This window comes from Tripterygium wilfordii, chromosome 20, assembly GCF_013401445.1.
Source record: "Tripterygium wilfordii isolate XIE 37 chromosome 20, ASM1340144v1, whole genome shotgun sequence".
Classification (NCBI taxonomy): Eukaryota; Viridiplantae; Streptophyta; class Magnoliopsida; order Celastrales; family Celastraceae; genus Tripterygium; species Tripterygium wilfordii.
In genome coordinates, this window is record NC_052251.1 from 7,527,180 (window position 1) to 7,545,655 (window position 18,476).

The window sequence follows — 18,476 nt, forward strand, 5'->3', positions numbered from 1 at the left end:
CAGATTGACAATCAATTGAACGAGCCTGTAGTCTAGAGAATGTCGGGATATAATCTTTGCATAGTCTCCAAATGAAAAACTTCTCTCACTTCTCTTTGGGAGGGATCTCAGCCGACCAAACATAATTCCACTCCTCAAAAGCATGGTAGCCCCCTTTTACTGTGTACTGCCCTTTTGAGTCAAAACACCATCCACGAACATCCATAGATTTCACAATACCCAGAGGGATTTCCAGAATAGCATCAACATCCCCCTCAAATACTCTTCATTCCAGCTTTCCTTGCGAACGTCAATAAAATGGTGCTCTTAAATGGTCCAGCCGTGGGTTAACCAGAGCGACACATCTTGCCCATTGCCTATTCTCCAAATCAGTCCTCTCTCCATAACATCACTCCCTTCACACAAACTTCTCCAAGACCTCTCTCTCTAGTTGCAGGAATAATTCCACCAGAAGTGGATTAAATTATGTAACGACCAAGCACTTTGAATAGACCAAACATCGTCGAACTAAAAAGTACATAATCACGCAGAGGTATTACTCGTTCAAAAAAATACAAATCATATAATTTTTTTATTGTAACTAACTGACTTTTTAGAACAGGTAATGTTTCTGAGAAACAAAATAATGAGAAAAATCAAAATTTTAAATGTTTTAGAAATAATGTCTGCAAATATTGTATCGTTTGCCTTTCCTCCTTGTTAAAGGAGAGCATTCTAACCCCAAGAATGCCCTTACAAACCATCCAGCTCTCCTTTAAATGAATGAAATTCATTTTTGGTCAACATTTTTTGTCCCCCGTTGCTGCTTCCAGACTCTCACTTTCTAGTTTGAAAAATTCAAATTCCCGAAGAAGTCTGGTCAGCTCTGCAGCATTTGCTTCACGAAGACGAGATGACACTTTTTCTTGATAGCCAGATGCCTTCACCATCTCCTCCAATTTCTTATGTTTCCTGTTTGAGAGGGAAATAGAAATAGAAAAGATGAGACTAATTACGAGGAAGAGTCATATGAGAGTCGTTATCCTCCAGCAGGAAAAATAAGAAAAGCAGAGCCAGACTGAAAGCATGAACCTTATAATTAACAATCATGTATCATAATATAAATCATCGAGTTAAATAAGTTATGCCTTTGTTACAACTTACTTCAGCGACCAAAGGTGATAGGTAAATGGTGTCAACTAAAACGGTTAACTCCAAAAAAACTGGCACAAGGATAAGTGCAAGCCTCCAGTCCAACAAACATTAGTGAAAGCCAAGGCAGTTTTTCAGTACCTAACCATCAGTCTAAAAGTAAAACTGACACCAAGGGTTAAAAATAAAGAAAAAGTCACCCCTAAGAAGTTGGTGCCTACAGTTTTAGGCTAGAACAAACAAAAAGTTCCAAGTTCAATAGGAATATAACTTCAGAAAAGAGAAGAAAAAAAAAAGGGCATAAAAATCAGAAATTGAGAAAGCGAGAGCAATTGGCAGAAGAAAAAGGATAGGGAAGAAAAGAGGGAAGGAAGGGAAGGTAAGTATTCAATAACTATGAAACATATTCACACAAGTCTGTGCTGCCGTGGCAACATTTTCCCTTCCCAAAATGAATTGCAAGTCCTACTCTGCATGTCACCGCTTGATAAATAATTTTTGACCACCCCCACCCCCCCCCCCCCCCCCCCACCCCAAACACACATTAACGTCGTGGACACATACTTCAGAAAAATTAACCCCCAGACAGTGACACCACTGGCGGGGTCTTGAAAAGGAATGTGTACATTGCCTTAAACCCCATACGGTGCCCCACTGTGGGGGCTCAAAAAGGCAGATGTACATGGCCTTAACCTCCATAGGGTGGAGAGGCCCTCTGTGACATTAACTTGCAACACCTTTGCAATAAGCAACTTTACCCCTACATCAAGGTTCAACCTTAAAAGTATTTTCAAGCACAAATTAAGTGAAATAAAAAAGAAGCCTAAACCAATGAAATTGACTGGGCTGGGAGATGGAGGTGGTAAGTCTTGCGATACTTTGTACACTTCAAGCCAAAAGTTAAACCATCACCCACAAGAAAATTGATCGTTCAGATTGAGCTTTTTACTCAAGTTCAATGATTGTGATATTGCACCAGTAAATCCATCAGAACATGTTCATGCAATGATTTTGAGAAAAACATATACATTAAATGATTGTTACAAATAATTGGCAATTTGGCATCAAGTATTTCCAAGTAACATGTTATCGAAATCATAGCAATGTCAACTAGATATAGTAAACTTACTTTTCTATCTCAGCCATTTTACTCCTTATCTTTGCAAGTTCTTTTTCTGGATTAAAATCTCCTTGAGTCTCCAGATAAACTTTAAGATTTTCATTGATAGTTTCAAATGCACATCCTGCTGGAGCAGTGTCTTTCCCATTCAACAAAACCTGTAGAATTTCCGGTTCATAGAACGAAGACAATAAAATGACCAACAATTAGCATTTTGCAAAATGCAGACTCTCCAGTTATTAATATCAAGATATGTATACACTGGAATAAAGGTGATATTGCATATCATCATGAACATACTAGAGGGGATTTACTGCATAGCGTAATAAGAACTTTCGATTTTCCAACAATATGATGTATTTGAAGTAGAGTTTGGCATCAACTCTTATGGGATGAGATAGAAGCACAACTTAACAACAAAGCAAAAAATAAAGTAAAAGAAACTTTTGTCTATAGTTCATATTATACAGATTTATTCACATTAATCCACTTTGAACTTACCAAACATTGCAACATTTAGAAGCCTGGCTCGCTCCTTTCAATAAGCTAAGCTAACAAACTTTCGATTTTATCCAAGCCCTGAAATTCCCAACACCTTCATGTCCAAAATCAATTTTATTTATTTAATCAAATGCAGTCCAAGGCGTCGTTCATTAATAAATTTTTTTCTATTTTTTAACCAAATTATTATGTAGGACAAAAGAGTGTGGTCATGTTTAAATGTATAATTATGGACAAAAAGAATGAACAATTGACACAACTTCAGTAAATCTATCTTCATCTAAAGACTTGAGTATAAGTTTTGGTATAATTTGATCAAAAAAATATGTAAACAAAAAGGTAACCAACCGGTGTCAACCAATGCATAGAATCATACGCAGGAAAATCTAAAAAGTTAGGAACTTCTTGAACTTTCACTAAAGTAGTGCTCTGTTGAACCAAAAGAAAAGAAATTTGAGCCATCACCCACCAATCTATTAAGCTTAGAGACACCACATCGTCTAAGGCACAAGACACACTTAAGTTCTACAGCCAAAGCTAAACGAGGCACTGAATAAAGGAAAGATTATATAATAACAATATGCAAATAGGCTAGTCTTGGAAAGAATCCTTTATAGGGAATCAAAAGGAGAAAAGCTACCCCCACGATAGCCTTGTTATTCCTTATTTCTAATTTCTTAATCCTTAATAGATTTTTTGCCCCGTAAAAATGGTCCCAACGATTCCCTAGTAGAACAATAAGCTCTTGGGTTCCTCATACATCAGCTCCAAATCAATTGCATTTTCATTTGGAACATAGGCCCAATGCAACTAAATTAGTTATATATTAAATTATTATATGGTCCCTGTGCAACTGCAACCTTTTAAAAGATGTCCTATTCTTTTACATAAGAGGCCCAAACAGCACACAAAAATCACCAAGGAGCATGCCTAGGTTGTGCCTCAGTGAAGGTTCACAATGAACGCTGGGTGCACATTGTGTGCCCAAGAGCCTAGGTGCGCCTTTGGCAACACTGATTAAGAGGAAACAAGACAACGGATATTTCCTCAACAATCTTTCCATCATTCTAAATTAAGAGCGAATGAGCGACGATATTTAAAAAAAATGAAATTACTTCTTTCCCATCTTTTATAAGGGTTCATTTCCTCTCCTGCTTTTACTCAGCTTACATTTTATATAAATTTTACAGCATATAATAAAAAAAACCATATCAATTTGCACATACCTTTAAAGATGATAATGTGGCAAGAGTTAAGATTTCCAATTCATGGCTTTTTATGATTTCTGCTACTTCATCAGTTTGGCAAAAAACGAAAGCCGGCAGCCTGGACAAAGAGAATAAAAAATTGAAAGTAGACTGGATGAATTCGTGAACCAATTCTCTGGATTCAAAAAGTCCCAACTTTTTTATTCAACCAATTGATATCTGAACCAACGGAAAACCTTGGTTTGTTGAACTGGTTAGATAGTAATACTAATACTTGATTAAAGTACTAGTAAATGCCAAGGAAAACAACTCCTGTGCACAAAGTTCCGATGGTGGAGGAAAGCTGGAAAGGTCATCGAAAGATGTACCAATGTCACCCCACATAGCGGAGAGGTTGCTTCCGGGAAGAGGGCCCAAGATTTCTTGGTTGAAGCAACTTTGCCTCTAGGCAAAAGATTTTCCATTGTAATGGAAGTAATGCTGATGGATATGTAGCATTGACAACTTTTTCTTTGAGAAAACAATTCAATTACTTTCTATATGAATAACAAATGCAACTACAGAATAATCTTGCTTGACTGGGAAAAATTTTACATGATACCTCTCATATTTTTTTGCTAGCACCTCTGCCCTCAACGACCTAAAAGATTTCACAGTGTCTTGAACAAGATCCATTTCTTTTTCTGCTGATTCGTCTGTCCAACTCTGTGAATAGCAAGAGGAAGGTTACTACTGACCAAAACAGAGAGAGAAAATAAAGAAAAAAAATAAGAATATTATTCTCTTAGTGGGAGAGAGGCATTAACATTGTATGTTCTTTAACAGTCTTAGAAGCTAATCACTACACCCTATATAACCATCTAGTTACAGAAACTGGGACTTACCTCCACAGCTGATGGGTATTCAGATATCATGATTGATTCTTTTCTATAACAGCCTTTAGGTGCAGGAAGGCGCTGCCACAACTCCTCTGTAACATATGGCATAAATGGATGAAGCAGTCGCAGGCCAGTTTCCAAACACACCCAAAGAACATCTCGTGCAGAACTCCTCTCCGATGCAAAAGATGGGTCATCATCTGTAAAGTAAGGCTTGATAGCTTCAATAAAGACATCACAAAGCTGGTATTGCCACCATGCATACAACGTCTGGGCAGCAGCGGAGAATTCATAGGAATTCAAATACAACACCGTTTCAGTAATGGCCTTATTAAGCACAGAAAGAATCCACCTGCAGCAGAAAGGCATCGTCTCTGGAGGTACATTCAATGGAGGGGTATAATCTTCTCCAAGTTTGCCCATAGCAAACCTAATTGCATTCCAGAGTTTGTTACACCACTGTCGATACCCAACAACTCGCTGAATATCCAAGTTTATTTTATCTGACTGAAAAGAGAAGGTAAGCAATCAATGTTAGCAAAGAATTAAAAAGCTAAAATGCACGGGGGAGGAGTCGGGGAAGCAGAGTTGTCTCAAAAAAATGGCTAGATATATAATTGAACCTGAGCTGTATAAGAGACAAGCGCAAATCGGAGAGCATCTGCACCACATTCAGCAATACCACTAGGGAAGTCTTTCACCTGACCTGCTTTGGCAACAACCAGCTCACTGGGGTCCAAATTTCCTTCCTCCAGTCTCTTGTGAAGACCTTCAAGAGTTATCCCATTTATCACTTCAAGAGGGTCAATAACATTTCCCAAAGACTTTGACATCTTACGACCGTGGGCATCACGAATCATAGGATGTAGATAAACCTGCATAGCATAAAAAGTTAATAGATAGATCACTAGGTGAAATGGAATGTCATTCAGACAGCTAAACAATAAAACACTTGAGAATTTAATATATCCTGTAGGCATAGATACAAATGCACATACCTTCGTGAATGGTACATCACCTCCTAGTTTAATTCCTAACATCACCATCCGAGCAACCCAGAAAAAGAGAATGTCATGGCCAGTTTCCAGAACAGAAGTAGGATAAAATGCCCTTAGATCATCAGTATCATCAGGCCAACCCAACACAGATAATGGAAATAGCCCAGATGAAAACCAGGTATCCAGTACATCAGGATCTTGACAAAGGACAAAGTTCTCGCCATACTTTCTACTGGCCTCTGCTCGAGCCTCTTCCTCATTTCTAGCGACTACCCAGTGGTCATTGTATACCCCAAGTTCCTTTAATTCATCACTTTCCAGAGTCACGTACCAAGCAGGAATGCGATGACCCCACCACAATTGTCTTGAGATGCACCAGTCACGTATGTTCTCAAGCCATCTGTTAAGTTTCAGAGTCAGAGCTTTAGTCTTTCTAGTATCGCAGCCATCCCAGTATAGAAAGTTGATCAAGTAATCTAAAAAAAAGAAGTCTATGATTTACAAACAATAAAACTACCAAAAATTACCATGTTAGTTGATTTGACGGATTGAGAAATAAGAGTTACTACTTAATTAAAACCAACGAACATAAGTATTCAACAGGAGTGCAATATCTATGTTCACTATGCAATCTCACAGGACATATGCCAAGGGGGCTTTTTCAATCAGATCATCCACCGACCAATTATAGGTCAAGCATGACGGCATTAGATTGAGATTATCTACCAGGAGAACATGATCAAAAATAGTTCCCAACCGCAATGCAAAAAAATATATATATATATATAAAACTGAAAGGGGAGGTGTCCTTTCTGGCTTTTGATCTACATTCTTATCATAAATGTATGCAGCATGTTAAGATGATGGTAGAGGACCTTTTCCAATCAGCAGTGTACTGTTTCGGGATAATCTCAAGTTTCCTATTTTCTTCATCCATGGCTGCATCAAGAGCTTGCTTTGCCAAGCTATTGCAGCTAACATACCACTGGGGCTTTATCAATGGCTCCACAACATCGTTACTTCTTGAGCAAAGCCCAAGGCGCATCTCATTGTTCGCAGAACCTCTATACAATCCCTGCATGAAGGAAAGAGGACGAGCTCTCATGAAGGTACGTATACATTATTACGGGTAATAAACATGTGCATAATCATATATGAAGCTTGTTGCAATACAACCAGGATGAGCCAACAGAAAGTAATATAGTGTTTTTGGGATCCCTTGTTCCCACGATCATATTAACATTTTAGAACTTCATTGAGTGTATTTCGAATTTATAGACTTGGAAAAGATGCATGATAGGGTGCCTAGGGAAGTAATGTGGTGGATTTTAGAGAATAGATGAGTGCTGATTAATTATATTACTGTGATAAAGGATATGTATGAAGGAGCAGTAGCTAGTGTTAGGACTAACGGAGGAGTTATAAGGGAATTTTCCATCACAATAGGTTTGCAGTAGGGATCAGCACTAAACCCGTGCCCATTTGTCATAGTGACAGATTAAATAACACGACATACCCAATGTGAGGTGATGCAGGAATCCTTATTACAAGAGAATTTCCTTTAAACTATGTTTTGTAGGAATCTTATTAGAAGAAGATTTCCTTTAAATTATGTTTTTTAAGAGTCAAGGAATCCCTGTGGAGAAGGTTTCCCTTTTAGTTAGGTATTTTTTAAGTCATCATATTGTTCTAGGTCAATCACCTTAAACCAATGTTTTTAAATATCTATTTAAAGGCTTGTTTGCCTCAAGAAAAAAAAATTATGCAAAATTGCTATAGGTGAAATTCCTTACACACGCTCGATGAGAGGCTGAGAGGGGTAGGTGAGTTTATCCAACCCTGCTTGAGAAATTCAAGAAAAAATGTTTTTGTTTGTTGAAAGTTTTGTTTCAGATTTAAGAAATCTAGGAATTGATCATTTCTATCTAGGGTTCTTGATTTTGAGATTAACAATAACTTGGTGTTGGGATTTCTGGTTTGCTCAATCCTAAAGAAAATTTACATCTGTAGTTTTCAAGCTACCCATGAGGTACGTTGGTGCATGTTGTTTGCGGATAGTATAGTTCTAGTGGATGAGACAATACTGGAAGTTAACTCAAAACTCGAGATATGGAGACAAGACTAAGAGTCTAAATGATTTAAATTAAATAGGACTAAATAGAATATATGAAATGTAAGTTTGGTAAAAGCATACAAAGGGAACGAAGATACAATTGAATTAGATGGGAGAGAAGTAACAGAAAATAAGATTTTTAAATATCTTGGCTAGATTTCCAAGATGACTGAGACATTAGTGAAGATGTAGCTAATAGGATTAAAAGGGGTATTGAAGTGTAGGAGTGTATCCGAGGTTTTATGTGACCAAAGGATTCCTTTAAGATTGAAGGGAAAATTCTATAGGTCGGCTATATGACCCGCAATAATGTATTGTTATGAGTGTTGGACTATTAAGATACAACATATCCAAAAAATGCATATATCATAAATGCAAATGTTAATGGTGGATGTGTGACCACAGGAAGAAAGATCGTATAAGATCTGAGATTATTAGATATAAGGTAGGAGTAGCACCAATTGAAGATAAGTTGCGAGAAAATTGTTTAAGATGGTATAGGCCTGTACAACGTAGAGAGAGCAGTGCGACAGCAAGGAGAATCACAATAATTTGTATATGAAAGAGGAAAAAAAGACATGGTTTGAGTAGTAAGAAAGGATATGGATTCAATAGGACTTGATAAAAGTATGATACTAAAATGAAATGAATGGCAGAAATGAATACACATAGTGGATTCCCTTTGATTTTCTCGTAGACCCATGTAGCTGACCACAAACTTTTGGAATAAAGACTCGGATGATAATGATGGTTAGACACTTCATTACCTTCCTAATTCATGTGGTAAATGGGGCTATAACTGTTGATACTTTCTAGGCTGGCCAATCTGCAAGCAAGTGCAGGCGCAATATGGGGGAGATAGACTAAAGTAATGCAGCCACAAAATGGAGAGATTTCCCTTTACCATTAATCATAGAAACTAGCAGCCACTAAACAGAGACATTAACCTTTACTTGTAATTATAGACACTAGCATTTCATCTTTTTCCTTTTCTTTTCCAAGGCATAGACCCAGATTTTTCACAGTGCATGGGATAAGATATCTTAATAATTTTCTTGCTACTGGAAACTTGAAGCCTCCATGATCTTTAAATCCGAATTGATTATAAATCTTCAATAAATAATATTGATTTCCGAGGACTGATCATAAGAATTCTAAAGTTTATCCACATCTATGCACTCCACAAACAACAAGAATTCGAAAGTAAGAATTGGAGTCTTTTAGTTTTTGAAATTTTAGTTTTTTTCTCTTCGTGCTATAGTACATTGAATTAAACTTCATTTCAACATAACAGCCTCAACTGAGCGACTTCCCTGGAATAATATAATTTACTACGCCCTATTTTTCAACATTGTCTTTCGCTTTCATGCTAATAAACCGTTTGAAAAAAGTATAGTCCATAACGTCTTTGATGCCATCTTTTTCTAAGAAATAACCAAGAAATTATCTTAACCTACCAGTAGTGTTCTAACATATTATATTCAATGAAAAATGAAGATATATGAAAAGTACACAAGCAATTAGCGATTGAATCAAACCCACGAGGTAGAAGGCTCTCAAAATCTGGAAAGAACAGATTCTCAAAAAAAAGGGGGGATTATAGGAAAGATAATCCTTTTTTTTTTTAAGAATGATCTATTTTAGGATAATTAGATCAAATGCTACACCAAAAGGAGATTCAATAAAATTAGTAAGTAATGAACAAATAATACCTTCTTCTCTAATGCTTCAGTCACAGCCACACGGGCAGTAAAACGTGGCATTCCTACAAAATCTGGACCTCCATTGCTATTTATCTTCCCATCATCAGTGAAAATGTTGATAAACTCTAGATTATGACGCTTTCCAACATCAAAATCATTCGGATCATGTGCTGGAGTAATCTGCATAAGATAAAAGGGACCATAGATCCTCCAAGTATAAATAGGAAAAAAAAAATCTCAGTTCCGAATTCTAAAACCTCTCACCTTAACAGCACCAGTCCCGAAAGTCGGATCTACAAGTATCGGATCACATATTATTTTAAGCTTCCTCCCATTAAATGGATGAATTGCACATTTTCCATGTAGATGACTGTATCTGTGATCATTAGGATGTACTGCAATAGCAGTATCCCCAAGCATTGTTTCCACCCTAGTAGTGGCAACTACGATCTCACCCAGCCCTCCCTCTATAGGATATGCAAACGAGGTTAAAACACCAAACTCCACCAAGGTTTCGTAACCAGGAATCTTCAACAATGTCCTCTCCTTGATATCTATATGGTCCACCTATAAACAGCAAGTAACATACAGATTAGGGGAAGACAGACAGCAATTAACCAATCAAAGGACACAGCTTGCCTCAATGTCTGATATGGCAGTTCGTAAAACACTATCCCAATTGACCAGACGTAGATCCCTGCAAATTTAGATAATGAAAAACATAACAAATTATTAGCCTGTAGTTAAATTTAAGTTGTGGGAAAACATTTGCTAAGCCCATGTACATGTTGTCACAGACAACAAGCAAGCAACAGAGAAACAAATACAAAAAAGAGGTTAACTTTGGAAGCAATACTCATTAACTACTATTTGATAATAAATAATAACAACTCTAGTCTTATATCGCATATCAAAAAGAAAAAGTTTGACTATCAAATCTCCCAATTTCTTTTTTTCTTTTTTTTTTGAATAGTAAAATTTTATCAAAGCACCAAACATGTGCTATAACAAAAGCTACACGAAGGCCAAGCACACCAGGAAAATCTCCCAAATTATAACACAACTAAGAAGCTACATATTTATGTTTTTGAATGTTAATTTATTAAAGCACCAAGAAGGTGAAGAGAAATTACAAGGAGGGCGGCTAACCTAGGGGCCTCTAAAAAGTTGGTACAAAGAGAAGTACATAGTTTGATAATTGATAAAACTAAACCAATGGTTAATGAAAGCATCTACTGAGGAGAAATTAGAGTTGAATACCGGCAAAAGCTAAATATTTATAATATCGTTTCCCATTTAATCATGAAAACAAGCCTAAGTGTGTTTGCCTGCGTGAATGTACATGCATATAAAAACAAAAGGAAAAAAAAAGGAACAACAACGATAAAAGATCATAAAATAGACCTATGACTTTCAGCAGCCTAAAGCGTCCTAATGATACACAGAATTTTTTTGTAGCACAAGGAAAAGTAAAGATGATTGTCACAGTGAAAGAGAGCTCGTGTCAAGCATACCTATATATCATCCCTTCATTGTACAGCCGAACAAAAGCCTCTGTAACAGCCTTTGATCTTTTCTCGTCCATGGTGAAGCACTAAAAAATTTTTAAATTTCGTAAAAAAATAAAAATAAAGAAAATACAAAAGGGAAAAAGCTGTAAGATAACACTGGAGTCTGGACAAAACCATTACAATGAATTTACTAGAGAGAGACAAGAGCAGGAAAAATAAAGTACACTGATCACTTTGTGCAATAATTTGAAACCATCCACAAGTACTCACCTCGCGTGACCAATCAAGTGAAGCACCCAACCGACGCTGCTGCCCCAGTATGGTGCCCCCATACTGGTCTTTCCACTTCCAGACCTATTCAAAACATTTACAACATACCGAGGAATGAGGATAAATGGAAGTAAAGGCTAAATTGGTAAGAGAACAACTAGTATACCATCTTTAGCTCAAAATGAATGAACACAGTTCTACTTACTTCAGATATGAATTCTTCGCGCCCTATATCATGCCTGGTCAAGTGACGTTCACGCATTAGCTTCTTTTCCACAACAACCTGCATAAATAGCATACAGATAGTCAGCTCATGTTAAACACCCAGGGATCTTCAAGGAAGAAAAAATAGAAAACTCAACTCGATGGAATCCTCAATAGATGCTTTTATTAACAAGTCGTTTAATTTTGTTATTAACAACTCTTAAAATTTATCAAACGATGTGATTGAATCCCTTAAAGTTCATTATGCAGTTGAAATTATATATAGGATATAACAAGGCATCCAGGTATAGATTAAGTGTCCCATAAACCTAATATGTGGGTAAGGTTCAATTCAGTCACTCATGTTCCAAACATAAAGATGTCACATGCTTGGTTTCCATATATTTGACCAGTCTTGAAACAAATAAATGTAACCTGTGTTGCTATCCCAGCATGGTCCATGCCAGGCACCCATAGTGCATTATACCCAGACATTCTCTTCCAACGAATTATTGTATCCTGAAAGAATAAAAATCATGGGTCAAATAGCATACACAATTAACAAAACAAAGCAAGATACGGGATGCAAATATGCTACCTGTATTGCGGTAGTAAGGGCATGGCCTATATGTAGAGCCCCTGTTACATTTGGAGGGGGAAGAACCTGCAAGAAAATGTCATAAGCAACCATCTTCTCAACAAATATAAGCAGTTCTTTGCTCTACACATGTAGGCTTAGGCAACTCCCAGTATAAAAAAAATCACATTTTCTAGTGGAGCAGAAGAGGTATATTCACTGAAACTTCATTGTTCTGTCCACTAGTATAGAGAACAGGAATGGATTCCACTTATCATGATTTAATCATCCTTCACTTTATATCTTCACGCAACTGTATTCAGTTGGCTTCAGAAATGGGTAACACTATCAAAACCAAATGATTGGAATAGAGAAACAAAGAGAGAGCCTGTATCAATGTCTTTTAGAAACAAACCTAATCATTCAAAAATAGCTGACTTCTTTCATTTAATTATAATGACGAATCATTCTAACCAACGGAGAGAAGACAATAATATATATTTTGATCACTATGAAAGATAAGCGATCAAACTGCTGCCCTAGAAAATTTTTGAAAATTAAATAACTGGGGAACAATCAGAGCACAATTCTTCTACCCTATAGCATCAAGCTAATTCTGCTTCGAGTGAAGGATAGAGTACATAGAAATAATACGTCCTTAGTTTCAGGGAGCAGAAAAAAGCAAATTTCCAGCAGAAGACTTACAACTACAAATGGTGGCTTTGAGCTGTTTGCATCTGCCACAAAAAATCCAGACCTTTCCCACCATGCATACCATCTATATTTTAAAATAAAGTTCGACAGCAAAGGTTAGGGGAGCTGATCTAAAATTTAGTAAAAGTGAAAGTAGAAACGACTTGGAACAAACACCAACGCTTACGAGTTCTCTACTGCGCTTGGACTGTACTGTTTAGCCATATGATGGGACAGCCTCTTCTTCTCCCCAGAGAGAGTCTCTGGGTCAACAAAATCCTCTGGATTCTCTTCAACTTCCCCTGCATCTCTCCTTGCATTCTTTTTTACACTCTTTTTTGTGGCATTTCCGCCGTCTTGTGCCTTGACATAAAGGTAACATGAAACATGAACTAACAAGAACAAACTGAATCATACATCAATCGATCAGAAAATACATTGCACTTACCATTTTTTTTGCCAATTCCGCCTTCTCTAAGGCCTTCTGTTTCTTCAACTCCTTCTCCTTTGCCTACAATACAGATTAAAATAAAGTAAAATAAAATAATAGCTTTTACAATTCATATGAGGGAACTGCAGTAGAGCTTAAGAGCAGAAAAATCCTTTCCACATCCGAGTGACGAAGATGATGAAAGAGATGAATATTACAAAAACCATATCAATGCCAGTCTTCGAAGTTCTCCCTTTTTCACATAGGAGAAAAATGGAATGCATGGGTACATGGAGGAGTGTGTGATATCATTATCATTCATCAAATTAAATAATAATAATTCATATTTAAGGGAATTGAAACCTTTTGTTCCCTCCTCTTCTTCCGCTCAGGATCCTCCACCGGCTCCATCTTCTTCTCTGGTACCTTGTCTGTAATCGGTGAAGATGCCGTGGATGCGTAGAATTGACACGCGTTGGAGGAATCGGAGAGAAAAAGCGCCAAGCGAGGCTGGACGTATGGAGGTGTTAGCTTGAGTCGCTTTGACAGATATCCTAAAAACATAGACCGAAAACCCTTTTCCTTGGTTCAGTCATCCGTTAAATGTAAACTAGGGTTTAGTCTCTGCCGCATGGGTAATACATTTTTTTAGTCTTTGTCGAGAAATGTCAAATGTATTACTACCTGCGCCACTCCCTCATTCTCAATTGTTTTCTTTCTTGGTGTAAATGGGATGTGTCCCAAACCTCTTAAACTTTGTTTGGATTAAAAAATAAAGTTAAATTGAGAAAGAGTTACGGGAGGGACTACATAGCTAATAAATATGAGCTACAAAAATACCCTTATTAAAATTGAAATGAGTGAAAAAAATTATATGAATAATTTTAAAAATAATAAACAAACTTTTCTTTTATCCCTTCTTAGGGCTTGCTTCAATTGAAAAATGAAGAGTAAGATGGAGGGAAAATTGTGGGTGGGGGAGTACCTTGACTCACTATTACTTCGAGAGAAAATAAAGTGGATGAGAGTTAATGAGAGACAGGAGATGTGAGTTACAAAAATACAAGTTGAAATAAGTTAAAATCTTGCAAATTTTTCTCTCACCTCACAAACCCTCAAATTGAGGAGAAGTTACAAAATATTGAGTTGGAGAGTTAAGTCAGGGAAACTCCCCCCTTCTTCACCTCACTTAACTCTCCAAAACATCAATCCAAACAAGCTCTTAGTTTTGTAACGTTTATTTGGTTATGATATACTCAGTGATTTACAAGATATGATTTCTTTCGTTTAAAGTAAGGGTGGCAAAACTCTGTCCGGTCTGGATGACTGAATATGTCCGATTCGGATTAAACCAAGTTTGCATATAAGTTATATGTCCGAAAACCAAAATTAGGGTCCAAACACAAAATTTTATCCATTTTAAAATAGGGTCTGGGTCCAATCATAGAAAATCTTGTTCGATTTACTTGTCTGAACCCTAACTCGGATTAGGTTATTATACGATTTACTTGTCCGGATTTAAATCAAGTCAGGTCTGCTCAATTAAGTACATCTGAAATTCAATTTGAGTTAGAGTCCGTACATGTAAATATTTCGTAATTGAGAGCGCTTGAGCAAGTTTTCCACATTGTCTTCTTAATTTAACATAACAATTTATTTCCATGAGTAAATTTTATATTGTGCTACACTTGACTCACTGAGTGATTGAGAATATGTTTTATGATTTATGAGATGCTTTTTTTAATTCCATAGGTTTCGAGACATTTATGTGCTCATGCCTTTCTGTGAAATGGTTCTTTTAATTCCTTATGTTTCAAGACATTTATGTGCTTATGCCTTTCTTGGTATATATTCACTTCCTTTTAAAAGTATATATTCACTTGTTCTTTTTTTGTCTAGGTTTGAAGACATAAATACTGAAATTGTGGATTGTGGATTCACAATTTGTGTGTAGGATTTACATAACCAATACAAAATATTTATTCATGGGTAATAGCATTTTTGGTCATTAAAATATTTAATCCAGTTCAAATTTAAAAATCCTTCTTCCTCTGATCTGCCCTTGATTAGAACTGCATAAGTGCTTGAATTGGATACAAATCTAACCTGCTATAACATATAGCTTCAACTTTGACCTCGAATAAAAACTAGATGCGCAGCTTACAACTCCTCTGTTTAAGCTCTTACGATCATTCCTTAAAACAAGCACCATATTACCTGAAAAAGGGGCAACTTTTGGTTACTAAAAAATATGGCCCAGTTCAACTTGGTCATCGAATTTTAAAATGTTCCAACTTAATAATCGAAAGTTCAGGGACAAATTTTTCATTGTTTGAGTAGTAAACTCTCTGATGTTGCATCAAAAATCAAATTAAGAAATCTGTCAAAATAGTTAAACATATGCCCGTGTATGCATATTGGAATAATTTTCAACTTTGGGTTCCCACGTTAGAACATTTGAAAATTCTCAAGTTGAAACGATTCAAAATTAATACACTTAAGTTTTTTTCCCACCTAAACTTCTAGCTTTTTTATTCCACGTTTTTAGTTATTTTAATATATAATCTATATATTTTAATCATTAATTATAGTAGGGTTTTTTTAAACTTTTAAATTTTACATAACAACTGATTATCATTATCACTATAAAAAATTTTAACACCTTTTCCAGATTTAAAATATTAATCAACAAAAGTGTTTTAAATATTTATATTGAAAAGTTTAAATCATAGTCAAATTCCCAACAACTGACAACTTCTTTTTAATTAGAATTAAAAATCAAGTTATGGTATGATAAAGATAATTCAACGTATATCATTGATTATCAAAGTACATAGAGAATTCTTCATAATATCACACCAATAATCATACAATATAAAAGTATAATACACTTCACATTTTCCCCTCTTAAACTTGCAATATTTTATCCTATTAATTTATTATTTAATTTATTATCTCAATCAATATTTCAACTGAAATAGTTAATTTATTCCCTCAACCAACATTTAAATATTTCTATTTAGTGTCATGCCCCGATTTTCATAGGGATAGGGAACATGAAGAAATGATAAAAATGCCCTGGGATCAAAAGACGGATGTGGTGCAACATTGCATAGCAATGGCACCAACTCGTTGAACCAATCCCTAACATGAAAAATTGTCAAAAGCGGCCCAATTTTTTTCTTCTCAAAAGCATAATTAAAGACGCAAACCATGCGACCTGTCTAATCCATGCACATCACGCATCTGGACATCCAAATATAGGAATGTCCCATCCAGTGTCTAAACACCTAAAGTAACATAAAACATAATCCAAAAATATATTCACGAATACCATGCCAACATGGCAACAATCATAATATGTTTAAGAGCGTAATTAACCAATATCCTAGTACACAAGGTAGTTCTACTAAAAATTCAAAGTACAAATAGAACAAAAATGGACTACGCCTGCATCATGCACCCGACAGCTACTCCTCAACCTGATCACCTAAAAACAAAGGTAAACAATGAACAACGAAAGAGAATAGGGTGAGCCAAATGCCTAGTAGAATATAGAAAGCTAATGACCTGTGTCGAAAAGGAATTAAAAGTAGAATTCGAAGACAACATGAATAAACCGGATGTGAAGATCCATCAACCATCCCATGCAATCTAAAATAGTATATTTCAAACATCACCAGTCACCGAGGGTATAATAATAAAAACCTCAACAGTTAACAGTTCTTTAGCCTGCCATGATCCTTTATCGGTCTTTCACCAAAAATCAATCACTAGTTATTGCTTAACTAGGTTATAAGTACACCTAGCAGGACATCCAGAGTCTTACATTAGGTATTGGAGTATACAATTCCAATAGCCTATTTCCGACTAAAGAATTTTGGGTAGAGAGCTTTGCTCAATCCTTGACCCCCACGGCTTTGGTTCCTGACCAAGAGCTTTGCGTAGTCCGGTCCAAGAATACTAGTAGTGTCAAATATTTATCCAATCCGCAATTGCAATGTAAAATCCCATCAAAATTTATGATGCATGCTATATTTCCAAAAGCTTAAATATTTTCATATCAATATCCCCTTATCCACCCATTTCCCAAAGACATGCAACTTTAACAAAATCAAGGGGTTTAGTGCATATAGGTCACTGAAAGATACCCCCGTTTGTAATTAGGTCACTCAAAGAAAAAAATTTCAAATTGAGTCACTCAATGTTCTAATTTTAAGCAATTAAGTCACTTCAATCTTATTCCGGCTAATTTCTTACCGGAATTTGTTGACATGTCACAAATTTTTCAAAATTTTAAAATAAAAATTACATATGTAATATAAAAGATATATGAATTTAAAAAAAATAAAAATGACATCTGGCATATTCAACAAAAGAAATAATTTTTTTTTAAAAAAAATTGGATCTTCTTCTTACGCCTCTCTCTCCCCTCACATATCTTCTTCTTACAGCCAACCATGGCGACTATGCCATCCGGCGACAAAATGGACCACCATTGGTCTCAAAAGAACCGGCATACCACCAGAAACTCACCCCTACCATCCTCTATCACTTCCGTCCACCACAGTAACAAAAATCGCGTCACAAATCAAAGGTGGGTCGCCACTTCTGACGCTCGATCCGACCGATTCTGATGGCCCCTCCTTACTACGGAAGGTATCGTTGGACTCAGCGCATTGAGTACAAGCACTTCCATCCATCCGTCGGCCGAAACAACCCGGAAGTGCCCGACCCGATTACCCATCGTGTACTAGATATCGGACTAACCTCAGGAGCAATTTCTTCAACTTTCTCCATCTTGTTAACAGCACAAAGCACTTCAAAAAGGACTCTAGTTGTCTGATAGGCTTTGCCGAGTTGAGCTTTGGAAAGAAATTTAGTTCAAAAGTGAAATTCCTTCGTTCTATCAATTACACCTTCTCATGTATATCTGATTTTTTTTATTGTTTATTTAGTTTTTTTTTTCAAAATGAGTTGTCATTATCCACATAATCAAAAATTCAATAACATGGGTCCAGATAAGTCGTTATCGGACCTGTCAGCAAATCTCGGGATCGATTGGTTGAAATTGGACTCTCATTACCTAATTGCTTAAAATTGGAGCATTGAGTGACTCAATTTGAAATTTTTTTTTTT

At 36.2% G+C, this 18,476-nt stretch overlaps 1 protein-coding gene across 1 annotated transcript; it reads right to left on the reverse strand.

The window, feature by feature from the left end:
• Positions 1 to 508: 508 nt before the first annotated feature.
• LOC119987112 (valine--tRNA ligase, mitochondrial 1-like) lies at positions 509 to 14,015 on the reverse strand. Its single transcript, XM_038831864.1, has 20 exons — positions 13,701 to 14,015; positions 13,356 to 13,418; positions 13,095 to 13,270; positions 12,920 to 12,992; positions 12,236 to 12,301; positions 12,073 to 12,156; positions 11,639 to 11,716; positions 11,434 to 11,517; positions 11,167 to 11,246; positions 10,292 to 10,349; positions 9,917 to 10,219; positions 9,662 to 9,832; positions 6,712 to 6,911; positions 5,837 to 6,236; positions 5,462 to 5,713; positions 4,845 to 5,345; positions 4,562 to 4,665; positions 3,979 to 4,078; positions 2,261 to 2,409; positions 509 to 951 (listed from the first exon to the last, which is right to left on the reverse strand). Exons 1-20 carry the CDS (start codon positions 13,899 to 13,901, stop codon positions 780 to 782), a joined length of 3,315 nt encoding a protein of 1,104 aa, XP_038687792.1. The 5' UTR covers positions 13,902 to 14,015; the 3' UTR covers positions 509 to 779.
• Between the last annotated feature and the right edge of the window lie 4,461 nt (positions 14,016 to 18,476).